Source organism: Hyperolius riggenbachi, chromosome 12 (assembly GCF_040937935.1).
Source record: "Hyperolius riggenbachi isolate aHypRig1 chromosome 12, aHypRig1.pri, whole genome shotgun sequence".
NCBI lineage: Eukaryota > Metazoa > Chordata > Amphibia > Anura > Hyperoliidae > Hyperolius > Hyperolius riggenbachi.
Window position 1 is genome coordinate 176411570 of NC_090657.1, and position 27117 is coordinate 176438686.

The following is a 27117-nucleotide window of genomic DNA, read 5'->3' on the forward strand; positions in this document are numbered from 1 at the left end:
CCGGCCAGGAGAGGAGACGGGGAGAGAAGACTTCTGCCAGTGCCAGGTGAGTACATTCTTTTCTTTTTGCAGCCCTAATTGCGTTTATCTGCTGAAAATGTGCCCTAATTGCATTTGATTTCTGCTGAAAATGTGCCCTAATTGCGTTTGATTTCTGCTGAAAATGTGCCCTAATTGCATTTGATTTCTGCTGAAAATGTGCCCTAATTGCATTTGATTTCTGCTGAACTGTGGCCCAAATTCTGTTTGTTTTCTGTTAAAATGTTGCACAAATTGCGTTTGTTTTCTGCTGAAATGTTGCACAAATTGCGTTTTTATTTTCTGGTGTCTGGGGTAACTGTTGCTGCATTTATTATTTAATGGTCATAGTTGGCTATATTTGCTGTGCTACGGTTAAGCTCCGCCCATACAATGTCATGGCCACGCCCATCTTTCGGTGCGGCGCGTGTCTCAATCACCCCCACATCCATTTTTCCCCGTAAACAGCCCCGCCCCAATCCACCCACATTTCATGGCCACCCCCACTTATGCGGGATAGCCACACCCATTTTTTGCTGCGGATAGGGCCACTTACTACAGTCTGCTTGGGGCCACAAAAACCTTAGCTGCACCCCTGCGGACGTTTATAAGCAGTGAAATGCCTCTCAAACTCTCACTGCTGCCTGATAACTGCTCACTGCTGCCTGATAACTGCTTGCTGAGCACACAGCTCAACAGTCCATGGAAAGGAGTACTAAGGCCCGTTTTCCACGAACTGTTGAGCTGTGTGCCAAGCAGTTACCAGGCAGCAGCGAGCAGTTGTGAGAGTTTGAGAGGCATTTCACTGCCTAACAGTTCGTGGAAAAGAGGCCTTACTTACTGGTCTTGGTTGTGACTTGGCCAAAGAGCAGGGGACCATCCTTTACAGGAAGACGCCCATTCACACAAATAAGACTGCTTAGTCTAGCTGGGTCCAACTTTCTTTACCCAACTTTCTCCACTCAATGATCTGTTCGCCAAAACTAGGCAAAGAGGCGCCTGCACCAGTGGAAACGAAATGTGAGCCACAGTCCCAGACGGTCACTTGGCAGTGGGCAAGAAGCTGCTACCCACCAATGGTAACAATATGCTAATAATTTCAGCTTGTAGGAAAATGTTACATGAATGCTCTACAGCTTGGAATTGGGCCAATCAAAATAGGTAGGTGGAGGGTTTTGATTTGCCCACTCACAAAAAGTATTCCCTCTTTGACCATCTGTCTTCAACAGGAAGCTAGTTCAGAGGACAACATGAAACTGTCCTAAGCCCTCTTAGCTATACTGCTAGGACAGTGCAGGATGGTAGAATGGTTGTGGCCAGAAATAAGCAAAAGCTTCCAGAGAACAGTCAATGGTGAAACTTATCAAAAGCAGATCAGGAATAGGTTATTTTTGGGGCAGGCAGAGTACCCCATTTGGTGGTAATGCAATCATTTTTTCAATGTAACTATACACATGGCAAATTGTCAAGAAAGAAGCATTTTTGCAAGCTCCTACTCCACCCAAATGAGAAATCAGACCACAATATCTATGGGCTGGGGCACACCGAGCAGCTTTTTGAGCGTTTTTTGCACTAGGGATACACTAGGGTAATGTATTTCAATGGGGGTGTGCACACCACAGCAGGAGGCGTTTTGCAGTAACGAATCCTCCCGGGTGAGGCATTTTTTGGATTGCGGAGGCGTTTCTGCCTCAATGTTAAGTACAGGAAAAACGCAAACCGCTCTGAAAAAACGGCAGATCAGAGTGGTTTGCCAGGCGGTTTTGTTACAGAAGCTGTTGAGTAACAGCTTTACTGTAACAATATATGAAATATGCTACACTGAAATCCGCAGCAGCAAAACGCCTCATAAAAATAAAGTTTACAAATCTGCTAGCATTTTGCGGATCTGCTAGCACGTTTTGGTGTGCACCGGGCCTATAAGAGCTTTGAAAAAGGTGCAGCTGACACTGAGTGAATCGGCTTCTCTTCACTAGACATACACCTATGTGATGCAAAAATCTGATTGGATGGCATGCCAAGACTAGCAGAAGAGCACATTAACCTATCAGAACAGCTTCTGATCATGCGACAGCCGGCATCCCAATCACACCCATGTAGACAGAAGTGTTGGTGAACTTATTTATAGTTTACGCCAGACCAATGTGTTTACACCAGTCAGATATGTTACAACATACAGAATTATTTTTCTAATTATTCCAAAGAAATACCGGACAAAAAAGGAAAAAGCTTTAGTTTACAATTCAGTTCACTGTATTTGTTGCATTGGATTCAAAATAATTTAAGAGGGAAGGACATTAGAAGAGATTTGGCCATTAGCTGTAGGCCTCGGGTCAGTCAGTAGGCTCCAGGACCTCCATGATGACATGCTGAGGACCATTCACAATGAACTTGTAGATTTCGGAGTTTTCCATTCTGAGGCAGTTGAGACCATTAACAGTTACGATAAACTGACGAATCTGAAGGGTGTGAAATAATGAATACAAGGACATGAAGACCACAGTCTGGGTGTAATCAATGAACGGTCATCCATAATGTGCTCCCCTACCACCCTCACAGTTATCTAGATTATGCTCCTCGCCTCGCCTCATCCCCAGCCATCTCTACCAGCCTCCCAGATATCCATATTACGCTCTTCACCACCCCATCAATACTGTAAGTGAGGGAGAGAAGCAAAGACACTTCAAGCAGTCAGCGAGCCGCCTCTCGAGCCTGTGGAGGTAAAGCAACTGTGCTGCGCGCCCTCACAGTGCTGTGCCTGCAGACATAGGTCCCCCTCTTGCCCACCCATAGCCATGCCTCTGCCCAGGTCTTCATTGTATTTTTAACCACCCCATCATGGTTCCCCTCTACCATGTACTTCACCACTCTTGGTCTGATCTGGTGGTGGCATCTGAGCACACCTGTCAATGTGCTGCAGAGTGTAATAATAGAGCAGGCCTCTTCAGCAGGACTATGCATGGTCATCACTCCAAGTGCACAGTGATGGCTGGAGAGGTCCCAGACAAGATCTTTCTATCGGCACTCACAGCTAGGACTGAGTGTATGGAAACACCAGGAGTGGCAGAGATCACACAGTGCAGGGTGGGTCAAGAGCAAGGGAATACATGGGGGAAGTAGCAGCAGGGAGGAAGACAGACAAGTATACCTTAGATGTGGCTGCAGTTTAACTGGTGCCCACCAACCCCCTAGACTCCAGAGCTCACCCTCTATGGTGGTTTCCATGCCAGGGGCATTGCTAGGATCCCAAGAGATCCAGGGCACTTTTGGGTACTCCAGCCAGAAAATAGGTGTGGCCACGCACCAGAATGTGGGTGTGGTCATGGGTGGAGAATTTACATGAACTTAACAGCAGTCTAAGTAGGCCTGCCCAGCAAAATGTTGGATGAAGCACCCCTCTCCATTAATACAAAAAAAAAATAAAAAAAATTGCAGTATATCACATTAACAGGCAGTGTCACTTGAACATAAGGCAGAGTTACCTCGCTTCTGTGCTGGCTGACCGGATCCATCTAATGGCGCACGGTGTTGCAGCTAATCCTTTTGTCGCTTATCGCTATTTAACGTTAAAGCCTTATCGTTATTTAGCGTTAACACATAGAACCCTCTCTGTACCTATCCCTAACCCCTAGACCCCACGTGGTGGTGCCTAAACCTAACCACTTCCCTGGTGGTGCCTAACTCTAAGACCCCCCCCTGGTGGTGCCTAACTCTAAGACCCCCCCTGGTGGTGCCTAACCCTAAGACCCCCCCCCCTGGTGGTGCCTAACCCTAAGACCCCCCCCCCCTGGTGGTGCCTAACCCTAAGAACCCCCCCCCCCGGTGGTGCCTAACCCTAAGAACCCCCCCGGTGGTGCCTAACCCTAAGACCCCCCCCGCCTTGGTGGTGCCTAACCCTAACCACCCTCCCTGGTGGTGCCTAACCCTAACCACGCCCCTGGTGGTGCCTAACCCTAACCACGCCCCTGGTGGTGCCTAACCCTAACCACCCCCCTGGTGGTGCCTAACCCTAACCACCCCCCTGGTGGTGCCTAACCCTAACCACCCCCCTGGTGGTGCCTAACCCTAACCTTGACAGTGTAACATTAAATCCATTCACCGTTTCGCAGTTAAATAACTTCTGCAGTTTGGCTTATGTAGGTTAGCTATTGATAAATAATGTTACTGTGCGCAATAACGTCTGCTGTTCGGCATATGAACGGCGCTATTGATAAATAACGTTACTGTGTGCCGTTTTTATTTTTTCCCTGTGCGCCATTACTATGCAGAACTAACAGTAAATAGCGATAAGTGTATCTTTTTAATGCGGCGCCATTTTTCTGCATAGGCGCTGTGCGCCATTATTCACTGATCTGGGGCTGACCTGCCACCAGGTTATCTGGCAGTTCCCTCATAGCATTCCATGACCTTCTAGTGGACCCCCTCCCATGCTCCCACAGGCTTCCCACTGAGGCACCACAACTCCCAGTATGCCCCCAAAGCAGAACCACAGCTCCCTGCATGCCCCGATAAAAGGCATCACAGTGCCCAGCATACCCCTGATTAATGGACTACAGCTCCCAGCATGCCCGACATTGAGACACCACAGCCGACTCTGCCTGGGGACATCCGGGGCACGTGCCACTGATCTTTGGGGCTAGCAACGCCCCTGTTCCATGCTATGTATTACAGATCATGCAAATACCTTCATGCCAGCATTAGCAGCTGGTCCACCAGGATCCAACGCCTGAATGTGGCAAGGGCCCTTTCCCCGGGGGACGAAACCCCAGCCAACTGCATCACCAATAATCTGCAGAAAGTGAAATGGTGGAGACACCTCTGATAAGGAACACATTTACATGAACATTAAATTACATGCTTAGTTTGTACCTCTCACTTTATACCTAGAATATAAAAAAAACAGACAGGTTTTCTTATAATGGTTTTGACAGAGTAACCAATTGTTTTATAGAGTTTCCAAAATCCTGTTCACCACCTGGCCTTGTATGGCCTGGTATGGCGGAGGAGAACAGGAGGATCCTGCGGTAGCATGCTCAGGACTCCTATAATGATTTCATATCTCTAGCCAGATCTGCATCATAACATCCTACCAGAAGTTTTACAGTTGAGTAGCAAACTACTTAGTGTACATACACACTTGCAATTTTTATTGGCCAATCAATGGCCCAATTTTTATCACTTCCATGTAGTAGCCTACGTACATAATCTGTACATCAAAAAAAAAAAAAAAAAAAAAAGGTTGGCCTTCATACTGCATGGAAGTTGGCCAATTAAAATCGGCTGTGTACCAGGCTTTAAAGGGAACCCAAGGGGAGAGGGATATGGAGGCAACCATATTTTTCCTTTTAAACAATACTAGTTACCTGGCTGTCCTGCTGATCCTGTGTCTCTAATACTTTTAGGCTTAGCCATAGCCCGGAACAAGCATGCAGATCATATGTTTCTGACTGAAGTCAGACTATTAGCTGCATGCTTGTTTCAGGTGTGTGCTTCAGACACTACTGCAGCCAAAAAGATCAGCAGGGCTGCCAGGCAACTGGTATTGTTTAAAAGGCAATAAATATGGCAGCTTTCATAACCCTCTCGCTTCAGGTACCTTACAGTGGATCGAAAATAAACTTTCATTGCATAATTGTGTTCCTTTCATATAGTTTATAGGGCATTCCTCAAGCCAAATATTTGTTTTGTTTTAATACTCTAATCCCCTATAAACGAAACAAGCCACTCCCACAGGTCCTTTTGTGCCTTGGCACTGTAGCAACGGCTTATGGGAGCTCAGTCTGGGCAGGAGGAGGTTACTAGCCATTGATTTCAGAGGCGGAGAGAGGAGAGGGGACTGAATTTACACACAGGCAAGCCGATAGCATCTCCAGCCCTCAGCCTGTGCCAATGTGACAAACAGAACATGGCTACCCTCATTGTATCACAGGAATAAATAATCATAAACTTTTAAAGCCGTTTGCAGCCAAGTATGCTGTGTAAACTATCTAAACTTTTGATAACATATATAGACAAGTTCCTTGTTTTAGTTTTTCATCTCAGATCTGCTTTAAAAGCAATGTAGCTGTGGGACAACAACTGCCCCATGGCAACAAATCCTCATATTCCATTAACCTCCCTCGCGGTATGAATACTTTCTGATTTTAGGGTCTAAAATGGGTGCAGTTTTTTCACAAGTTTTTAGACCCTAGAAGCTTGGGGGAGGGGAGTTACAAACGCCTGCTGTGCACAGGCTCTGCCTATACCTCCTGACGGCTACACAGAGTACGGCTCGGGATTACTGCTCGTAGCTGTGGAATTCCGGCCCGAGCCGGACTCTGGGTTAACGCTAAGGAAGTCAAAGTACAGCTCAACAATCCAAGCTTTCCTTCACCACAATGCCACTTCCCCACAAACTGGCCCACTCCAGCCGCTTACATTCAGGGTCTTCCTAACATACGGAGCCCCCGGTGCCAGCAGTTCCTCCACAGACACTGGTCTCTTCAGCACTAAAAAGACAAAAAGCACAAAATGAAGACATTCTCCACAACTGCCCCTCTCGAAAATAATGCAGCTTCTGAAGTCTCTATGGTGCCTCACCTGAAGGAAGGCACATGATGGGCTGTGCGATGGGACGTCCGTAATAGGCACTGGATGGCAATGTAAACAAGGATTTGTTCCTTGGGAACCGCTCTGGAGGCGGCTCATGGGCTGAAACAGGAAGAACAGAGAAACATTCACGGGCCACCCAGAATTCCACGGGACCTACAAGCACAGTTCTCTGGTTATCTGAATTGGAAACTGAATTGTGTACCCAGCATGATATCCTACCATATTATACTGTATTGTGCGTGGCTGAGGGAGACCTTTCAGGAATTCACCCTTGAAAATGCTGGGTTTGCCCCCTGCTATAAATGCCCATAGCTCCCAACTGTCCTTCTTTTGGAGACACAGTCCCTCTTTGGGAGCCCTGTCCCTCTTTCTTTCTCAACAGTCCCCCCTTTCAGGGCTCCTGTTCAAATCTAAGTAAAAATATGTATTTTCTACTGGAAAAATGTGTGTCTAAAAACTTTATCCACATTCTTTAAATTGATATATTTCTTATTTTTAGATTTTAATATGATGGAAAATGAACCAGAATAGAGGACCAGCGTGGTTTGAATTATCAATATTTTTCTTATGAAGTGATTATGTGTGACTGGGGGTGTGGCTTGTGTCCCTCTTTCAGATTTCAAAAAGGTAGGCGGAATGCAAATGCCTACCTCAGGGGCACCTCTAACCATTTTGTAACTCCAGGCGAGAAAACCTGTGGCGCCTCCAACCCTCCCACCCCCCCATGGTGCCCCCCCCAATGAAAATAGCAGCAGCGTTTTACCCCCAAAAAAGTTGTAATGCTGCAGTGTTTCACCAGAAAATAATCGTAATGTGGCAGCATTTTACCAGTAAATACATGTATTGGGCAACAGATCATCAGAAATTACAGTTATTGCGGCAGCATTTCACCAGAAATTACACATAGGCAGGGCTCCACTTTTATGAGACATAAAGGGGAACAGAAGGAGGCACAGGGGGGCTGAATAAGGACACAAGGAGGCACAAGAAGACAGGAGGGGGACACAAGGAGGCACACAGGGGGACACAAGGAGGCACACAGGGGGACACAAGGAGGCACACAGGGGGACACAAGGAGGCACACAGGGGGACACAAGGAGGCACACAGGGGGACAGAAGGAGGCACACAGGGGGACAGAAGGAGGCACACAGGGGGACAGAAGGAGGCACACAGGGGGACAGAAGGAGGCACACAGGGGGACACAAAGGGGAACAGAAGGATGCACAAAGGAGGACAGAAGAAGGCAGAGGGGGATGTAAGGAGGCACAGGGAGACAGAAGGAGGCACAAATGGGGACAGAAGGGGGGACAGAGGAAGGTGCAGGGGACAGAGGTGGCACATGGGGACTGATGAGGCACAAAAGGAAACAGAAGGAGGCACATGAGGACAGAAGGAGGCAGAGTGGGACTGAAGAAGGAACAAATGGGCAAAGGTAGCACAGGGGGACAAAGAAAGGCACAAGGGGACATAAGGAGGCATAGGTGGCACAGGGGGAATGAAGGAGGCACATGGAGACAGGAGGCACAAAGGGAGACATGAGGCATAAAGGGAGACAGAAGGACAAACAGGGGGTCAGACATGGCACAAGGGACTGAAGGTGGCACAAGGAAACAGAAGGAGGCACAAATGGGGAAAAGGATGTGCAAGGCACAGAGGGACACAGTAGCAGCTGCCTGCAACTTACACTAAACAGATGCAGCAGAAGCAAGTAATAGCACACATGGGGGAGTGGCTTAGTCAGGGGGTGTGACTTAATCCAGGGGCATAGCTTAATCCAACAACATGGCGCCCCCAGGACCAATGGCACTCCAGGCAATGGCCTGTACTGCCTATGCCTAGAGGCTCCCCTGGCCTACCTACTTCCTAATGCCCAATCCTTACCCCCAGTAAGTTCCCAAAAAGGTCCGCCGCCAATCCCCCCCAAACACCATCAGTAAGCACCTTAACGTTACAGCTGCAAAACTGAGGAGAGACCAGACACAATAAGGAGCTTTGGAGTTGTCTGCAGACCTTACATGCCATCTAGGTAAATAGATTTCACTTTTTACCCCCTTTAGCTTTACTTTATTATTAACTTTTTCATGGCCCTTTGTGTAAGCTTTAGTTATATTTTCTCTGGCGGAACTCTCCAAGCTGCAGGAGACCGCCCACAGTGGCGTAGCTAAGGAGCTGTGGGCCCTGATGCAAGTTTTACATGGCCCCCCCCCCCCCCCAAGCACTTTATACATAACAATTGATACGGGGCACCAAAATCTGCCAATGTCAACTACAGTGTCAGAGGTGCAAGAAGGGGATGGGGAACAGTTTGTTAATGATTACCAATATTCAAAGTATCTATAGAAGTGATTATGATGAGCACAGGACCAATAGAGAGCTAATACTGCAGTTGAGGGAGGGCCCTTCGGGGCCCCTCTGGCCCCGATGCGGTCGCAACCTCTGCAACCCCTATTGCTACGCCCCTGACCGCCCATCTTTATAGCTCACCAGGAGTGGACGAGAAGCTATCCCTCTGATTAGAGATTCAATTGGAGATGGATCTGGTGGCAGATCAACTAATGTATGGACCCCATTCTGAGTTTGCAAATTTTATACCAATTGTACAGATTTTGGAATTTACTCGCAAATGTAGAATTTAATTGGTCTATATCTGGACTCCGGATATTTCCATTAAATTAGTATAACATTTGCATGAACTTACAAAATTACATCTTAATGACCATGCCCAATTGAGTATTCAAAGCAAAAAAAAAAAAAAAAAAAAAAAAATGGAGTTTGGCCAACTGATAACTGACCAGCAGCTTCCAGTTTAGGAAGGAGTTCTTTGTAATAGAAGATCGTCATTATTGCTTCAAATTTATAAACTAGTTTTCCTTACAGCTCTGCCTAAAGAAAGTATTGAGCACTGCTGCCACCTGCTGGCTAAAACAAGGTATGGGAAATTTGTAAACCTTGTTATAGTGATGTGTAGTACAGGTCATTCACATTGCGTTACTGCAAACCGCATAGATGATGAAGATACAGCTTACCCCATACGAAGGTGTCTTGGGGCCGATCCAGGTCCAGAGAAAAGTTTTCCCCCTCTGGAGAGTCCTGCCTTCGATCGTATGTTGAAGGGCTATTAAGGATTTCCATCATTTTCCTACGGCGCTGGAAGTTGATACAAAACCGGTACAGCAGGTCAGAGTCAGAGAAGTGGTAGAGACCGGTCACTGTAGAGAGAAGGGGCGCCGACATTTAGGAGTTCACATGCCAAATGCAAGATTAGACAGAGACAAAACCACACCCACACAACCGCCATACTTTACAGTTTGGATCAGACTCTGTAATAACATCGTAGAGTGCAGTAAATGTATTCAGGATACCCAATGTTACAGTAATTTTTAATGGTTTTAGCATCAATGAGATGCAAATTATTCCAGCTCAAAAGGTGTACTTAAGAGAGCTGTAGCAAGAGTGTTATGGAGGCTGCCATATTTATTCTGGACAACTGAAGTGAGAGGGATATGAAAAGAAACCTGATATGGGCAAATTAAAAAAGATTTTATACTTACCTGGGGTTTCCTCCAGCTCTATGAGCACCGATGCGTCTGCCGCTGTCCTCAAATCACTCCATTTGCCTGGCATCGGTAACTGGCTTAGCCGCACCAGTTGGGCTCTTCTGCGGAGGAGGAGCCACGCATGCGCAGAAGAGCTGACTGGCGTAACTAAGCCAGATTACCCGGACCAATACCAGGTGAACAGCAGACCGTGGGAAGACAGCGAGGGACGCATCAATGCTAATTGAGCTGGAGGAATTTGGTAATGCTTAGTGAATGGAAGCCAACTTATATAATATACAAACAGCCAGCCCAACATTGTTGGCATAATCTTTTGAATGATTTTTAGCCCTTAACCTCAAAAGATGCGATTAGTCATTTCAATAGTTTACCTGCGATCTACAAACTTTCTGCCTAATCAAGGTACCAGTTTTGCAAAACCGATTCGCAAGATTCACGAAGGTGATCACTTTGGCAAAAATCTTGCAAACCTGCCAGAGATGATTTTGTTCATCCGTAGAGTACAATCAAGATTGTATCATTAATGGGCATCTCAAGTCTAATCACCACTGTGGAAGCACACATTTCCGGTGAGTTAGAAGCAGCCACCTCATTGGTTGGAGGACAGCAGAGCCATAACCCACCATGCTCGATGACACCACATTCCACCATCGACCGGCAGAACCGGAGGCCATGTTTTCTGGAGGACATCGCCCCATTCCTCTCCATCCAGTCTAAGAGCTCCACCCCCGGAAAGGACTTCTTATACTTCACCAGGTCTACTTCTCGCAATTTCATAACAAGGTCTTCTTTATTATTCACCAGCCTGGTAAAAAGAGAAAATGTATCAAGAAAAATCCAGAGCTCTCCTTCCAGTACACATCAGCAGCCCTGTCCCAATCGCACGGGATCCAGTCTGCTGGTTACATGCAGCGCACAGCCTCCCCCAGCCGGACGTTCACTCACTGAGGATCGGGTAACATCCTCACAAGTCAAGAGGACAGGTGATTAAGGCAAGCCACTGTCACAGAACAAGGTGTATCCCCCTCAAAGTACCAGATATGGTGGGCATCAGGTAGGAGCGTGGCACCAATTCTCTGGATCCTAATGAGGCTTCCCCCATCCTCCTCACCCTCAGGGATCCAGTGCTGTCTCCCCCAAAACCAAAGCTGACAAGGATGTCATCCGTGGCGAGTAGCGATGCAAGATTCACCTAGGGAGTTCAAAACACAACCCAGTGAAGAAACGCCGGTAAACTATGCCGACCGGCGAAACAAGCCCCACCACCACTCAGATGCTCATGTGAACCAGCCAGAGGCCAATACAAGGAGAATTACAGTAACTCACCCACACTGGCCTCCCAACACAAAGTGCGGCCATATTTATACTACTGCAGTAATGGGGGGGGGGGGTTAAGAATGATCTCCATGGTGGCTACTTGTCAACATGCGCAGTAACGGCTGTCTGCTCAGGCTCCAGCGTGACTGCGGCCGCTCTACTGCAAAGGCGCAAGCTGTATGCATCTTCACAGTAGAGCAGACTGGATCAAGCTCACCTGTTTCCGCCAAAGCCTATCAGAAAGCCGCATGTGCGCAGCGGCAGTTGTAAATATTATTGACACTTTGTGTCTGTGGGAGTAGAGATGGCTTGAACCTCCGATTTTAGGTTCGCAAACCTCGACCGCGAACTTCTGCAAAAGTTCGGGTTCACACAAACTTTGAACCACAATAGACTTCAATGGGGAGGCGAACTTTGAAAACTACAAACATTTATGCTGGCCACAAAATTGATGGAAAAGATGTTTCAAGGGGTCTAACACCTGGAGGGGGGGGCATGGCGGAGTGGGATACACGCCAAAAGTCCCAGGGGGAAAAAAAAAAATCTGGATTTGACGCACAGCAGCGTTTTAAAGGGCAGAAATCACATTGCATGCCAAATTGGAGGCCTGAAGTGCTTTAAAGGGGTTCTGTAGGGGCTTCCTGTGGATAAAAACCGCCACTTACCTGGAGCTTCTATCAGCCCCCGGTAGCAGTATTGTCCCAACGCCGCCGTCCTCCAATTCGCAGCTCCCCGCCGCCGGCCCCGGTCTAGCACGTCCAACTGTGGCTGCGCGGCCGTGGACGCAGCCTGCTCGTTCCCGCCTGCGTCATCAGAAGCTTACTGTGCAGGCGCAGTGTAAAAATAAAAAAAAAAAAAAAAAAAAAAACACCTTCGTACTGTGCAGTAAGCTTCCGATGACGCGAACAGCAGCACGCATTATTCGGCTATGACAGACGAATAATGCCCGGTGCCGGCGGCGGGGAACAGGTGATCGGAGGAGGACAGCGTGGGACATAACAGCTACAGGGGGCTGACAGAAGCCCCAGGTAAGTAGCGGTCTTCATCCATAGGAAGCCCCTACAGAACCCCTTTAAAACATCTTGCATGTGTATACATCAGTCAGGTAGTAATTAGTGCACTTCTTCACAATGACAGACCAAACTCACTGTGTAACGCACCGCAAACAGCTGTTTGCGTAGTGATGGCCGTGCTGGACTGGTGCAAACCATGGCAAGATTGCAGGCGATGGCGATTTTCAAGCCCATATGGTCGCCGGGCTGAGGTAGCTCAATGACATAACAGTGACTGTCCAGCTGATCGAACTTGGCCTGTCCACAATGAAGCAACGACCTTATCTTGGGTGTGCCACCCCCCGAGACACTCATATAGCTGGCGGTCATGACTTCATTGTGATACGCAAGCCCCTTCACCACGGCAAGGTAACGAGCACGAAGGAGAATTGACACATGTACATGCCTTTTGTTTTGTTGTTGCAGCCGCAGTGCAGCCAGAAAAATTAGGCAGGCATGTACATGCACCAGAAAAATTATAGCGGCCGCTGCTAGCAGCGGCCTTAAAAATTCAGGAATCTGCCTGGAGTCCTGGACCCTGTTGGTGGTGGCGGAGAAGGCAGTCAAGCAGCCTGCAGGCAGAGATGCTGTGTGGGGACTGGGGACCGACTTAGTCTTGGAGCAGGCAGTCACACGGCGTGCAGGCAGAGATGCTGTGTGCGGGGACTGACTTAGTCTTCGGGCGGGCAGTAGCCCTCCGGGATCCATGCCTCATTTATTTTTATAAAGGTGAGTAACTGAACACTTTTTTGACCTAGGTGACTTCTCTTCTCAGTGACAATGCCTCCAGCTGCGCTAAGGTCCTTTCTGACAGGACGCTTGAGGCAGGGCAAGACAGAAGTTGGATGGCAAATTGTGACAGCTCTGGCCACAGGTCAAGCCTGCGCACTTAGTAGCCCATCGTTGTCTACATCCGCAGTTAAGGCCAGGTAGTCAGCTAACTGCCGGTCGAGGCGTTAAAGGAGGGTGGGATCGCTCCAGATCGGAAGGGCTAAGGCGAGGTGTTGGACTAAAGAATGTCCGCATATCCGACATCACCATTAGATCGCTGGAGCGTCCTGTCCTTGCCTACGTGGACATGGGAGAAGGATTACTGGCAGTGGCACCTTTATTCTGTTGTGCTGTGTGACTTCACCCTTATACGCATTGTAAAGCATAGTTGCCAGCTTGTTGTGCAAGTGCTGCATCCTTTCTGCCTTCTGGTGAGTTGGTAACATCTCCGCCACTTTGGGCTTATACCGAGGGTCTAGTAGTGTTGCCACCCAGTATAGGTCCTTCCCCTTGAGTTTTTTTTATATGGGGGTCCCTCAACAGGCTGGACAGCATGAAATATGCCATGTGCACAAATTTGGATGCAGACGTACATCTTCTCTTGCTCTTCCTCAGTGATGTCAGGTAAGGTCTCCTCCTCCCCCCAGCCACAAACAATACCACGGTAAAGGTGAGCAGCACAAACCTCCTCCTCCTTGCCGCAGGTGTTGAGGAAACATCTGGTTCTGCTGGTAATTGATCCCACAACTCTTCCTCCTGTTCACGCTCCTCCACAGCTTGATCTACCACGCTACACACGGCACGCTCCAGGAAAAAAGCATATGGGATCAATGGTGCCTTCACTGCAACTCACCAGGTTTGTCACCTCCTCAAACGGCCGCATGAGCCTGCAGGCATTTTGCATGAGTGTCCAGTACATCAGCTAGAACAACCCCATCTCCCCAGAGCATGTCCTTGTACTGTAGTTGTACAGACACTGGTTTATGGCTTTCTCCTGTTGTAGCAGGCGGTTAAACATCAGGAGCGTTGAATTCCAGTGAGTCGGGCTATCGCAAATCAAGCGCCTCACCGGCAAGTTGTTTCTCCGCTGAATATCGGGCAAGAGTGCCGTGGACGTGTAGGACCGCCTGAAATGCCCACACACCTTCCTGGTCTGCTTCAGGACCTCCTGTAAGCCTGGGTACTTAGACAAAAATCTCTGAATTATTAGATTCAGTACATGTGCCATGCAGGGTACATGTGTCAACTTTCCCAAATTCAAAGCCGAAATGAGATTGCTGCCGTTGTTACACACCAGGTTGCCGATCTCCAGTTGGTGCGGGGTCAGCCACTGATCCACCTGTTTGTTCTGAGCAGCCAGGACTCAGGAGAGCTGCTCCAGTGTGACTCTCCACTTTGAGGCAAGACATGTCTAAGATGGCATGACACCATCGTACCTGGCATGCAGCATAGGCCCTGGGGAGCTGGGGCTGTGTAGCTGGAGAGGAGATCGCTGCACCAGTAGAGTAGCACTGCCACTCAGCCGAGGAGGACGACAGCGAAGAGGATGTAGCAGGAGAAGGAGAGGAGGTGGCAGCAGGCCTGCCTGCAAGCCGTGGAGGTGTCACAACTAGGTCCGCTGCACAGCCACGTACTCCCTGCTTGACAGCGGTCACCAGGTTGACCCAATGGACTGTGTAAGTAATGTACCTGCCCTGACCGTGATTTGCAGACCAGGCATCAGATGGTCACTTGACCCAACCGTGTGCCAGAGATGACACCACTTGCCTTTCAAAGTCATGGTACAGTTTGGGCAGCGCCTTTTTTGAGAAAAAAAATTGCAGCCTGGTATCTTCCACTGCGGTGTCCAAATCGCCACAAATTTTCTGAAGGCCTCAGAGTCCACTAGCTGGTATGGTAACAGCTGGCGAGCTAACAGTTCCGCCAAGCCAGCTGTCAGACATGGGTTTCTTACACTCAAAGATTTCCCTCACGGAACCTGGCTGCTGCTGTGGGCAGAGGAGCAGGAACTGCTCAAGGTGAGAGGCGGAGTGGAGGAGGGTGGCTGTGAAGGTGCAGGGGAGAAAGCGGCTGAAGATAATGCACCTGAAGGAGGAAGAGGAGAAGGAGTGTGGCTTTGCTTTTGTGTGCTGCTTTTCCTCAGGTGGTCTTCCCATTGCAGTTTGTGCCTTTTCTCCATGTGCCTTCATAAGGCGTTGGCCTTTCCACGGCTCAATTTTTGGTGGCAGAGAGTACAAATGGCATTGATCTCATCTGAGGCAGACACAAAAAAATTTTTTTCCACACCACTGAACTCCCCTGGGGTGATTGCACTATGGTGGCATCAGCAGCTGACGTTGAAGGGCATGTTGGCTGGCTGTCCATAGGTGGCGATATATGGCGCCGGACACTGCCACGAGCTGTTTCTGACAATGAGCTCCCCCTGCTTCTTTCAGCAACTAGTCTCCTCCTACTCCTCTCTGACTCCCCCTCTGAACTGTCCCCCTGTTCTTCTCCTCTATTGGGAACCCACGTGACATCCATGGCAGTATCATCATCATTGTGATCATCCTCCACAGCTTCGCTTGTATCAGACATCTCATAAACTGCAGGTACTTCATCATCCTCCTCCTCACACCTTACGTTCATAGAGCCACCTAACTCAGACATATGAGGTGGTGTAACTTGCTTAGCGCCTTCATCTTGTTGTAACAATGGCAATTCCCCACCAAATAACTCCTGCGAAGTGTCAAATGGAGCGGATGTGGCGTTTGAAGTAGCGCTGGTGGCTTCGGAAGATGAGGTGTTCTGTGTTAAATCAACTACATCCTGACAATCTTGGGAGTTGATGGCACGCGCTGTCTTCTGAGCACTGTACTTTGGTCAAGGGCCGCATGAAATCACATCAGCACGACTTCGAACAGACCTGCCGGGTGGCCTGCCTCTTGTTTTGTCCATATCGAGGGGGGAGGGGGGGGGGGGGGGAGAGGGGTGAAGTGAAATTTATGCACTGACTTGACTAATACAATGTGCAGTCACACAGGTAGTGAAAGGTATGCAGTGACTAGTATTACAATACAATGTGCAGCTGTCACACAGGTGCAGTTAACAGGTATGCAGTGACTGGTATATAAAACAGCGTGCGGTCACACAGGTGCAGTGAACATGAAGCGGTATGTAGTAACTGGTATTACAAATGTGCAGCTGTCACTCACACACACACACACACACGTGTACCATGAACAGGTATGCAGGACTCGTGTATATATAACACTGTGTGCTGCTGTCACGCAGGTGCAGTAAACATGAACAGGTATGCAGTGACTGGTATTACAAATGTGCAGCTGTCACACACACAGGTACCATGAACAGGTAGTCACTGAATGTGCTGGGCCTTGCACAGTATAGCAATTAGCAAGGACCAGCTACGACTGACAGGGTTGTATATGCAAGTGTCAGTGGGCACTGGGCCACACACACAAAAAAAACCACCACCAGCAAAAGAACATTAGCTCTCAAAAGAGCTGTTTTGGGTTGCTTAGCAATAAGTATCAGCAAGGAGCAAGCTAACACGCCTAACAGCCTAACTAAGCTTTCCCTAATCCGTGCAGCAAGTCAGCAACCTCTCTCCCTTCTATCAATAACTACGCAGCACACAGAGATCATGGCCGACGCAGCTGCCTTTTATACGGTGGGGGGGCCTCCAGGAGGAAGTGTAGCCTGATTGGCTGCCCTGTGTCTGCTGACTGATGTAGAGGATGAGGAAAGCCTCTTTAAAATCCAGAGGCCTCCTCCTCCCGAGTTAAGTACCCCCCCAGGATTTTTTAGATTAGATTCTCTTTAAAATAACTCTTCAGCACTCTTTTTTTTTTTTTAATTAAAAAGTAGGTTTTCTTGCTTGCTGGTGGCTGGAAAGTTTTTTGTTTTTTTTTGGTAAACAAGGTGTGAAAATATCACCTAGGAGAAAATGAATTGAATCAGGGCCATTGTATCCCTGCGTTCCACACATCTGCTGCACTGTAGCCACATGTGAAGGCACATCTCAGGCAAGCTTGTGTTGTGCGCTGCAGAGGATGCTATATCCCCTCTGCGATGTGACAGGTATAAGTTTCAGAAAGTAATCCATCACCCTGACAAGGTTGTATTCCATAATTCAGTAAACAGGTGATGTTTTCACAGACATTAGTTGGGAAGAAATCTGCCTGAGCTGTACGAGAATCAGACATCTCTGTAGCTGGAATAAATTAGACATGACAGCCCAGCACAGAGATGCTGAAGAGAAAGAGCCTTCCCAAAACACACACACTGGGGCTGGGGGGTGCTCTGTATTCTAGGGTGCAAAACTCTTCCTGCGCCTGATCAGCAGCAGCGCCCCCTGTTGGTCAGGCACCATGTGAAAATTCCCTGAATAACCTTGTTAAAGTGTAACGGTCGGGCATAAAATCAATTCTTTATTTTTATCTGGTAAATAATTAATAAGGATGCTAACCAGGCAATGCAAACGTTAAAATCACTATTACTTTTGTTGATAAATTATTCCCCAGTTTACCTGATTCTTATTTGGTACACAAAAAGGAAGTTGCAGGGCATGCTGGGTTTTCCTTTTTTGCTCATCTATTTCCCCTCAGACTTAACTAATGCAGCCTGATTGGCTGAAACCTCTTTCCCTCCCGTTTTCCCCTCCCACATCTCTGTTCCTCTCTGATTGGCCAATATTTGCCATGCTGAGACAATGCACTTTCTATAGTGGAGGCATACACAATCAGGCAGAGGAAATTAAAGGGAACCTAAACAGAGGGATAATGGATGTTTCCTTTTAAACAATACCAGTTGCCTGGCATTCCTGGTGATTTCTATGGCTGCAGTCGTGGCTAAATCACAACCCTGAAGCAAGCATGCAGCTAATCCAGTCTGACTTAAGTCAGAGCACCTGTTCTGCATACTTATTGAGGGGCTGTGGCAAAAAGTATTGGAGACACAGAATCAGCAAGAGAGTCAGGCAACTGGTATTTTAAAAGGAAAAATCCATATCCTCAGTTAAGATTCCCTTTATGGGCAGAGCCGTGACAAGGTCCTCCAGCACCCAAGGCCGAGACACCAAAGTGCGCCCCTCCATCCCACCCACCCGTCACACACTGATTGCTACTAGAGTAAGAGGTGCCCCAGAGCCCCCAACCCCCCACACCTTTAATCTCTAATGCAGTCAGGCTCCGGTCCGGGTGCGTGGGCCGGATGATCCGGACCGAAAAATAGCGCATGTTGGAAAAGCATCCAGAGTCCGGCTCTGCTCCGTACTGTACGGAATGGACGCGTGTGAACGTCCGCATAGCCTATGCGGAACGTACGTTCCGTTTGTACAGTATACGGTCCGGATCCGGCCTGGCGAATCCGGACAGGGAATGCTAATGTGAACCGGGCCTTATCTGGCTTGCAGTCACTGCCATGTATGGCCTTTTCTTATTTCTCTCTGCTTCAAACACAATAGGGGAATGATAGCCTGGTGACTTTTGCGCCCCCTCCTACACTGCGCCCTGAGGCTGCAGCCTCTCTCGCCTCTGCCCGGCCCATGGGAGGAAATTACATCAGGATTGGCTTCAAAATAGCCACAGATAAAATGGGAAATGCCAACAAGGATTTTTTCTTTTTTTACTGTTAGGGGAAAAAAAAAAAATCAAAAAAAAAAAAATCACTAAAATCAAAACGTGGACAGTGCAATACATATGTTATGCAAGTAGAGCAAGTGTTTATCTACTTATATATATGTGTGGGGGGGGGGGGGTTCTGAGATAGTATGGCTGACAGCTGACAGCTCCGCTTTAAAACTGACCGCAGAGGGCTATGGAGGCTGGCATTCATTTCCTTTGAAACAATGCAGGTTTCCTGGCTGTCCTGATCCTTGGTGACTTTGTCAACCCTTTGAACAAGCATGCATCAGATGTTTGACTTTAATTACCTGAGACACGAATTAAAAAAAAAAAAAAAAAAAAAGGAGGATTTGATACTCACCCAGGGCTTCCTACAGCCCCATAAGCACTGCGAAGTCCCTCGCCATCCTCCCGTGTGCCTTCGTTCTCCTGGTATTGGTCCCGGTAATCTGTCTCAGCGTGGCAGTCGGGGGTCTTCTGCGCATGTACAGCACCTCCGCAGCCACAGAAGAGCCGACTGGCACAGCCGAGCCAGATTACTGGGACCGATACCAGGAGAACGGAAGATGGCGAGGGACTCTGCGGTACCTATGGGGCTGGATGAAGCCCCGGGTGAGTATCAAATCCTCCTTTATTTGCGTCTCAGGTACACTTTAAAGCTATATACCCATGGAAAGATTGGATCAGGGAACTCCACCGACAAATGATCGTTCCCTTATCCTTCTTTCATTATTGAAAATGACGGCATGTGACAAGACACAAACCATTGTTCAGATTTTCCCCTAAAGCCGAATAACTTTGGCGAAAACTTAAATGGCTGTTCATGATGTGATCCATCATAACAGTGAGGGGTGCCATGGACCTGAATTGTGGTGCACAATTATAGTGCTCCGCTAATAGTCAGCTGAGTGCTGTAGCCAAACAGTAATTTGGTGCATCTGGTTGGTCAAGACAGAGCAGTCGGACTTGTGGGTGGGGGCTTTTGGAAAGGGGGTGTAGCACAAGTGGCAGTAGCAACGCGGGCATACCTCACAACGTTTTAGGATCAGGATGAGGGATGCTTAAGCCACACCCATGCAGAGGATGTGCTGGTAATGATCACTTCTAGAGATGTTTTAAATAGTAATCAAAAAGGTAGATGAATCGGCACCACCAAGGTATAATCAAAGCTCTTTTATTGTAAAAAAATAAATAAAATTGTAATGTTTATTGTAATAAAAGAGCTTTGATTATACCTTGGTGGTGCCGATCCATCTACCTTTTTGATTGCAGTGGTCTCAAGAGACACTGGGACAGGATCGGGGCACACCTCCATATGCTAAGGTGCTTCTCACTTCACCTACTTTGGTTAAATAGTAATCAAACTGTTCCCCCATCCCCTGCATGCACCTCTGACACCGTTTTGTCCTTGGCAGGTTTGAGTGCGCCGTATCAATTGTTATGCAGAGAGTGCTTGGGGGGCCCCAATGTAAAAAAAAAAAAAAAAATTACACTGGTGCTCATAGCTCCTTAGCTGCTCCACTGAATCCTACCATAGTCATATGTCCATCATAGTCTAAGGCAGGCATGGGCAAACTTGGCCCTCCAGCTGTTAAAGAGACTCTGAAGCGAGAATAAATCTCGCTTCAGAGCTCATAGTTAGCAGGGGCACGTGTGCCCCTGCTAAACCGCCGCTATCGCGCCGCTAAACGGGGGTCCCTTCACCCCCAAACCCACCCCCGCAATAGTTGGTCGTAGACTTGGTCGTTCCTGGAGGCAGGGCTAACGGCTGCAGCCCTGCCTCCAGTCGCGTCTATCCGCGGCGCATCGCCGCCTCTCCCCCGCCCCTCTCAGTGAAGGAAGACTGAGAGGGGCGGGGGAGAGGCAGAGATACGCGCTGACAGACGCGCGTGGGGCAGGGCTGCGGCGGTTAGCCCTGCCCCAACCAGGAAGCGCTCCCCCGAGGCACCGAGGGGATTTGGGGGTGAAGGGACCCCCGTTAAGCCGCGGGATAGCAGCGTTTTAGCAGGGGCACACATGCCCCTGCTATCTATGAGGTCTGAAGCGAGATTTATTCTCGCTTCAGACTCTCTTTAAGGAACTACAAATCCCACAATGCATTTGCCTTTGAGTCATGACTATGGCTGTCAGACTCCTGAATGCATTGTGGGACTTGTAGTTCAACAGCTGGAGGGCCAAGTTTGCCCATGCCTGGTCTAAGGGCAACTGGGGTGGCAGATTAACTTGTTTTGGTGCAAGGTATAAGATGAAATTGAAGCATCTGGAGGAAATCCACACAAACATGGGGAGAACATACAAACTGCATGCAGATGGTGGCTTGTCTGGAGTGTATGACGCACATACCAAGCAATGCCACACCCACCGGCTGAGTTACACATGGTACAATACTGTCCAGAAGGCTCGCACAACACTCACGATTCGTACAACCGCTGCCCTCGTGCCATCACCTTCATCTCTTGCGTTGGTATTAGGGTACCGTCATCAGCTCGGAAGCGGTAAAACAAATCTGCATCTTTAAAAGTTTTATATTTGTCCACCACTAGAAGAAAAAGACCAGTCGGTTAGAAACAAAACTACACAGTGCCCGCATGGAAAACTGTATGTGACAGGAATTACTGCTAGTAGAATGTTGGTAAAAGTTACTGATATTTTTACTATTGCTTAGCCTAACCCTATCCTCACACAAACCCTCCCCTTCACCGATGCCTAACCATACTTACCCCACCTACCAATGTCTATCCACACCCCTCCTCCACCGATGCTAAACCCTAAGTTGAACTTACCTGGGGCTTCTAACGGTCCCCCGCAGACGTCCTGTGCCCATGCAACTACTTACCGATGCTCATGTCCCCGCCGCCAGCTCAATTCCGGGATTTGCGGCTTTGAAGTCGCAAACCAGTGAGCCTGCATCCTCACTCCCGCTGAGGTCACAGGAATTGTACTGCACAGGCGCAGACCATACTGGGCCTGCGCACTACGCTCCTGGTGATGTTAGCGGGAGGGAGGACACTGTCGCGCAGGCGCAGTGGTTTGCGATTCTAAACTCTCAAATTCCGGAAGTGAGCCGGCGGCAGGAACCGGAAGATCCTTTTGTCCCATCGCAGGCACAGGTCGTCTGCAAGGTACCGTTAGAAGCTCCAGGTAAGTTCAACTCTTTTTCTCCCTCCCCCCCTCCCAGTACAACAGTGCCCAGCCCCCAAGGATTTCCTGTTTTCCCAGCTAATACTACATTAAAAACTGATACACCCAGAGCCGGATTTAGGCCTAGGCCCCCTAGGCCATGGCACCACAGGAGGAAGGGCACCAAAGCAGCAGGCTAAACTGGTGCAGCATATGCAAGCTTGCAAATGCTGCAATGCAGGGAGATCAAGAGAGCACCTGACCGCGGTACTCTGCTGCTAGCCGCCTGTGCAGCAGCCATCTTGCTCTCTGTGCACGTTTGCATTGTGGCCGGCGGCTATGGACTTGGGCAGCATTGGAGACAGAAAGGAAGCGGAAGCTTCTGCGCTGGAGACGAGTGGAGAAATGAATGACACAGATGGTTGCTGCGGTGTGAAGGCGAGTCGGCTACCTATACGGATATGCAGAGGGGTGGAAAAAGGAGGAATCAAGGGAGTCATCTGGCTACCTACACTGGAGGGAAAGGGGAAGGGGTCATCTGGCTACCTATACTGGAGGGAAAGGGGAAGGGGTCATCTGGCTACCTATACTGGAGGGAAAGGGCGGGAGTCATCTGGCTACCTATACTTGGGGGAGGGGGGGGGGGGTCATCAGGCTACCTACACTAGAGGGAAGGGGGAGGAGTCATCTCCCTACCTACTGAAGGGGGGCTGGTGACAGTGGCCTAGGGCGGTAGAGTACAAATCCGGCCCTGGATACACCAAAACTTTATACTAAATTAAAATACACACTACTTTAATGCAATAAAAACTAAAAATGAAGTAGACTAGGCTGTATGGTGGGCACCATCTTTAATTTGGTCAATATGGGCATTCTATAAAGTTCACCCTACCCCCTATAATCCATTTTGCTAAATTACCATTAATGCCAGAGATTAAGGTGGCAGACAGTAAGACAGGCAAATACGGTGCTGGGTATTTGGGCGCACCATGCGCCACTAGAGGAGCATTACTGCTATAGTGGCACCCAGACAATTTGGTCACTGTCAAAAGATGGTGCAAAAAAACAAAAAAAAAAACCACCCCTATAAAAACACTAATATGGCCACCAGCAATAGCTGGAAACCAAATTACATCTTTTCCTACCATCCATGGTGGCCTGGAGGGGGAATAGTAATTAACGTCGCCGGGACTTTTGCAGGAGCAGGGGGAGCTGTTTTTCGGCTTTGCCTTGTGCCCAAATTTTGCGGTGCCTTAATTACATGAATGCAGCAGACAGGGGCCCGGTGTCGTCATTGCTCATATAGGCTACTGGGGGTGGGGGGGCAGTATATTGGCAGGCAAAAGAAAGTACTAATGGAAAGGATTGGGGAAAACTCATTAATAGACACTTAGAGTTTAACACAAAACTCCAGTTGTCACACTCGCTAGATTGGGCCCCCTATGTAGAGCCATTGCACTAGCCCTATATAGTGTCCCCTATATTTGCTTTACCTAATGGTTTTTAAACTGTAACCCACCCCCAACTACCTCTCACACGACGGCTGTCCTTGGAAGGCAGGTTCAGTTGATTAGTATTTATACACAAAGTTCTGAAGGAGATCCATGTGAAGTCTACACTGGGAATCTTACCTCCTTAGCTGAGTCACTGCAATCAGGTCATGAAGGCATCGAAAAATGAATGTCTACTTCCTGAATGGAAGGTCCTTCTCCCAGCCCATAATTCCTCCAGTAAACACTCAAGATGATCATATGACTTTAGTGTTACAGCAGTCCGCACGTCTCCCTCAGGCTTACAACGCAAACACATCCAATTTTGATTGGTCAATTTTACCACTTGCATGTAGTGTGAGGGCTTACCTACACAATATTATATTCATAGTATTCAAGCATAAAATTGGCCTATCAAAAGTTTTATGTGTGTAAGCACAGCAAGGCAGCACTATGGGTGACTGTATGAGTACCCACCATGATGGAGGATTTTGGCTTCCAGAAGTTTCTGCAGAATCCTGATGGCGGTTGCTCTGTCTGGCGCCTCCTTGTGGTCCACCAACCAAGTCACCACTTCCTTTGCAATGAAGGATCTGGGATAGGTGAAGGTGTTGACACGCCTCTCCTTCACCAGCTTGGCATTGTGGAGTCGCAGCCTGCAACACATGGAGGGGTATTGGAGATACATTTACGGATGGGCCATGAACTCGTTTTATTAAGATGTAAAAAGGGGCTGATCACTGAGATGAAAATAATTCTGCGTTATTGCTCATGTTATGATAATTTATGCACCTTGAAAATGGAGCAATCAAATGCAGTAGTCATTTGATTGGTAATTTACCGAACAAACATGCCTCAATTCACAAAAATTTGCTCAGTAAGGCCTTGTTCACATTGCGCTGCGCTATTGCCTGCGCTGAGCAATTTTTTCCCCCTAATTGCTCTGCGTGTTATAAGCGCTTTAGCAGTGCAATTATTTAAATCACTTCGGGTTGGTGCACACCAAGCCTTTTTGGTAACTTTTTCAAAACCTCTGCCGCCTGTGAGAACGCTTGGCTAATGCATCTCAGGGCTGGTGCACACCAGAGCCATTCTGGCGCAGAGGGAAAACCGCTTGGCTAATGAAAGTGAATGGGAAGGTGCACACCAGAGCGGGTCGTTTGGTCCACAAAGGCAAACTCGGGGACTGCAGCATTTTTTAGATTTCTGAGGAGTTTCTGCCTCAATGTTAAAGTATAGGAAAATGGAAAACCGCTAGATCAGAGCAGTTTTTCAGGTGTTATTGTTACAGTAAAGTTGTTACTGAACAGCTTCTGTAACAAAATGTGAAATGTGCTACACAAAAACGCTCCAAGAAACGCTAGGCAGGTTTAGATAGAGTGACCAGACGTCCCGGATTGCCCGGGACACGTCCCGGATTCGGGGGCCGCTGTCCCAGGCTGCATGAGGTCCCGGGAAACGTCCCGCTTTCAGCAGCAGGACATCCCAGCCTCGGGACTCTGGCCACTCTATCCTTATGAACTGGCAGCGGCGTCTATAGATGCCGTGCCAGTTCATTACCCGCAGCCCCGCTCCAGCCTCCTTCTTCCGGTGTCTGTTCCGACACCGGCAGGCGAGCAGGGCTACGGCAAGATGGCTGCCGAAGCCCTGTACTGGAGACTATTAGTGTCTCCAGTACAGGGCTTCGGGCGCCATCTTGCCATAGCCCTGCCAGACTGTCAGCGCGGGAGACTTCAGGAGGAAGATGGTCCCGGGAGCAGCGCGCCAGAGGCGTCTGCCAGGTGAGTAAATGCTTTCTTTTCCAGGTGAAATGTTTGCCCGCATTGCGTTTATTTTGTGCTGACATGTTGCCTATTGCGTTTATTTTCTGGTGTCCGGGGTAACTGTTACTGCATTTATTATTATTTAATGGTCATAGATGGCTATGTTTGCTGCTTTGTGGTTACGGTATACTATTAGCATCACACAGTTTCTGCACACCCATGATGCAAAATCTCGTTTGTCCACATCATGGCGTAAACACTGCTTTCTTATGCCTCGCTGTTACATCATTACGTTAGCTCCGCCCATGCAATGGCATGGCCACGCCCATTCTTCACCACGCCCCCCCCCCCCCAGTCTTCGTCGCTGCACGCTCCTCAGTCCTCCCCAGTTTTCGCCGCCCCCCCCCCTCCCCGTCCCAGGTTGGACCCAAAAAATCTGGTCACTCTAGTTTAGAAAACATGCCTAGAATCGCTCTGAAGTGTGCTTCAAAAACCTAGCGTTTTGCAGATCCCCTACAGGTTTTTGGTGAGCACTGGGCCTTTATGGGATGGTGCACATCTGCGGTTTGATGTTTTTAGCAAACTGCAAACGTGGCTCCTGCAGCATTTTTGCGGTTTGCAGATGCATTTCTGCCTCAATGTAAAGTATAGGAAAAGCTCAAACCACTCTGAAAAACACTAGAGCAAAGCAGTTTTCCAGTCATTTTTGTTACAGAAGCTGTTCAGTAACAGCTTTACTGTGACAATATATGAAATCTGCTCCACAAAAACACTCCCAAAAAAAAAAAAAAAAAAAAAAAAAAAAACACGCTAGGCATGTTTACAAAACCTCTCTAAACATGCCTTGAATCGCTCTGAAATCTACTTCAAAAATCTCTAGCTTTTTGAGGATCCGCTAGAGGTTTTTTCTGTACACTGGGCCTTCCTGAAGTCAGTCAAGTAGTGATTACTTTGCCCTCTAAGGCCTAGTGCACACCAAAAACCGCTAGCAGATCCACAAAATGCTAGCAGATTTTGAAACGCTTTTTCTTATTTTTCTGTAGCGTTTCAGCTAGCGTTTTGCGGTTTTGTGTAGCGGTTTTGGTGTAGTAGATTTCATGTATTGTTACAGTAAAGCTGTTACTGAACAGCTACTGTAACAAAAAAATGCTTGGCAAACCGCTCTGAAGTGCCGTTTTTCAGAGCGGTTTGCGGTTTTCCTATACTTAACATTGAGGCAGAAACGCATCCGCAATCCAAAATCTGCAGCAGCCCGGGAGTATGCGTTTCTGCAAAACGCCTGCCGCTCTGGTGTGCACCAGCCCATTGAAATACATTACCCTAGCGGATCCGCACCCGCAAGCGGATCGAAAAACGCTGCCGAACCGCTCTGGTGTGCACTAGGCCTGAATGAATAGATACAATGTATTTACTCAAGTGCTGGGGAAATCTCTATACAAAGGGCTCTATTCATAAAAGGTTACCACAAGTTTTCCGCTCAAAAAAGCGGATTTTCCCGTCCATTTAGCAAAGTGGGCATTCATAAAAGCTGTTCCCGCATGAAAATCTACAATCCCCCAGCAAGAGCGAGAAATTTCCGCCTTCTCCAGTGTTTTTCTAGATTTATCTAGAAAAAAGTAACAAAATGGCCATTCATAAAGATTAGCGGAAGCGGTATGTGGACGGGAAATACCGCTTCCTCGAAGTTTGCGGATTACATACAAGTGAATGGGACAGACCTCCCAGAGAGCAGTGCACGGAGGGACTCTGCCAGCTGAAGTGTTTCCGCATGCCTTCCGACAGCTTACCGCCAGCCTTCAGCGGGAGATCTCCG

The 27117-nt window shown here is 48.3% G+C and overlaps 1 protein-coding gene across 1 annotated transcript in view; it reads right to left on the bottom strand.

Moving 5' to 3' along the window:
• Positions 1-820: 820 nt before the first annotated feature.
• LOC137541015 (DEP domain-containing mTOR-interacting protein-like) overlaps positions 821-27117 on the bottom strand; it is a 31189-nt gene continuing 4892 nt past the window's right edge. The window contains exons 2-10 of the mRNA XM_068262165.1: positions 24019-24197; positions 21347-21470; positions 10791-10972; positions 9637-9819; positions 6598-6708; positions 6436-6506; positions 4703-4807; positions 2365-2477; positions 821-863 (exon numbers count right to left, since the gene is read on the bottom strand). Coding sequence (XP_068118266.1) covers positions 821-863; positions 2365-2477; positions 4703-4807; positions 6436-6506; positions 6598-6708; positions 9637-9819; positions 10791-10972; positions 21347-21470; positions 24019-24197 — 1111 coding nt within the window. The remainder of the gene's footprint in view (positions 864-2364; positions 2478-4702; positions 4808-6435; positions 6507-6597; positions 6709-9636; positions 9820-10790; positions 10973-21346; positions 21471-24018; positions 24198-27117) is intronic.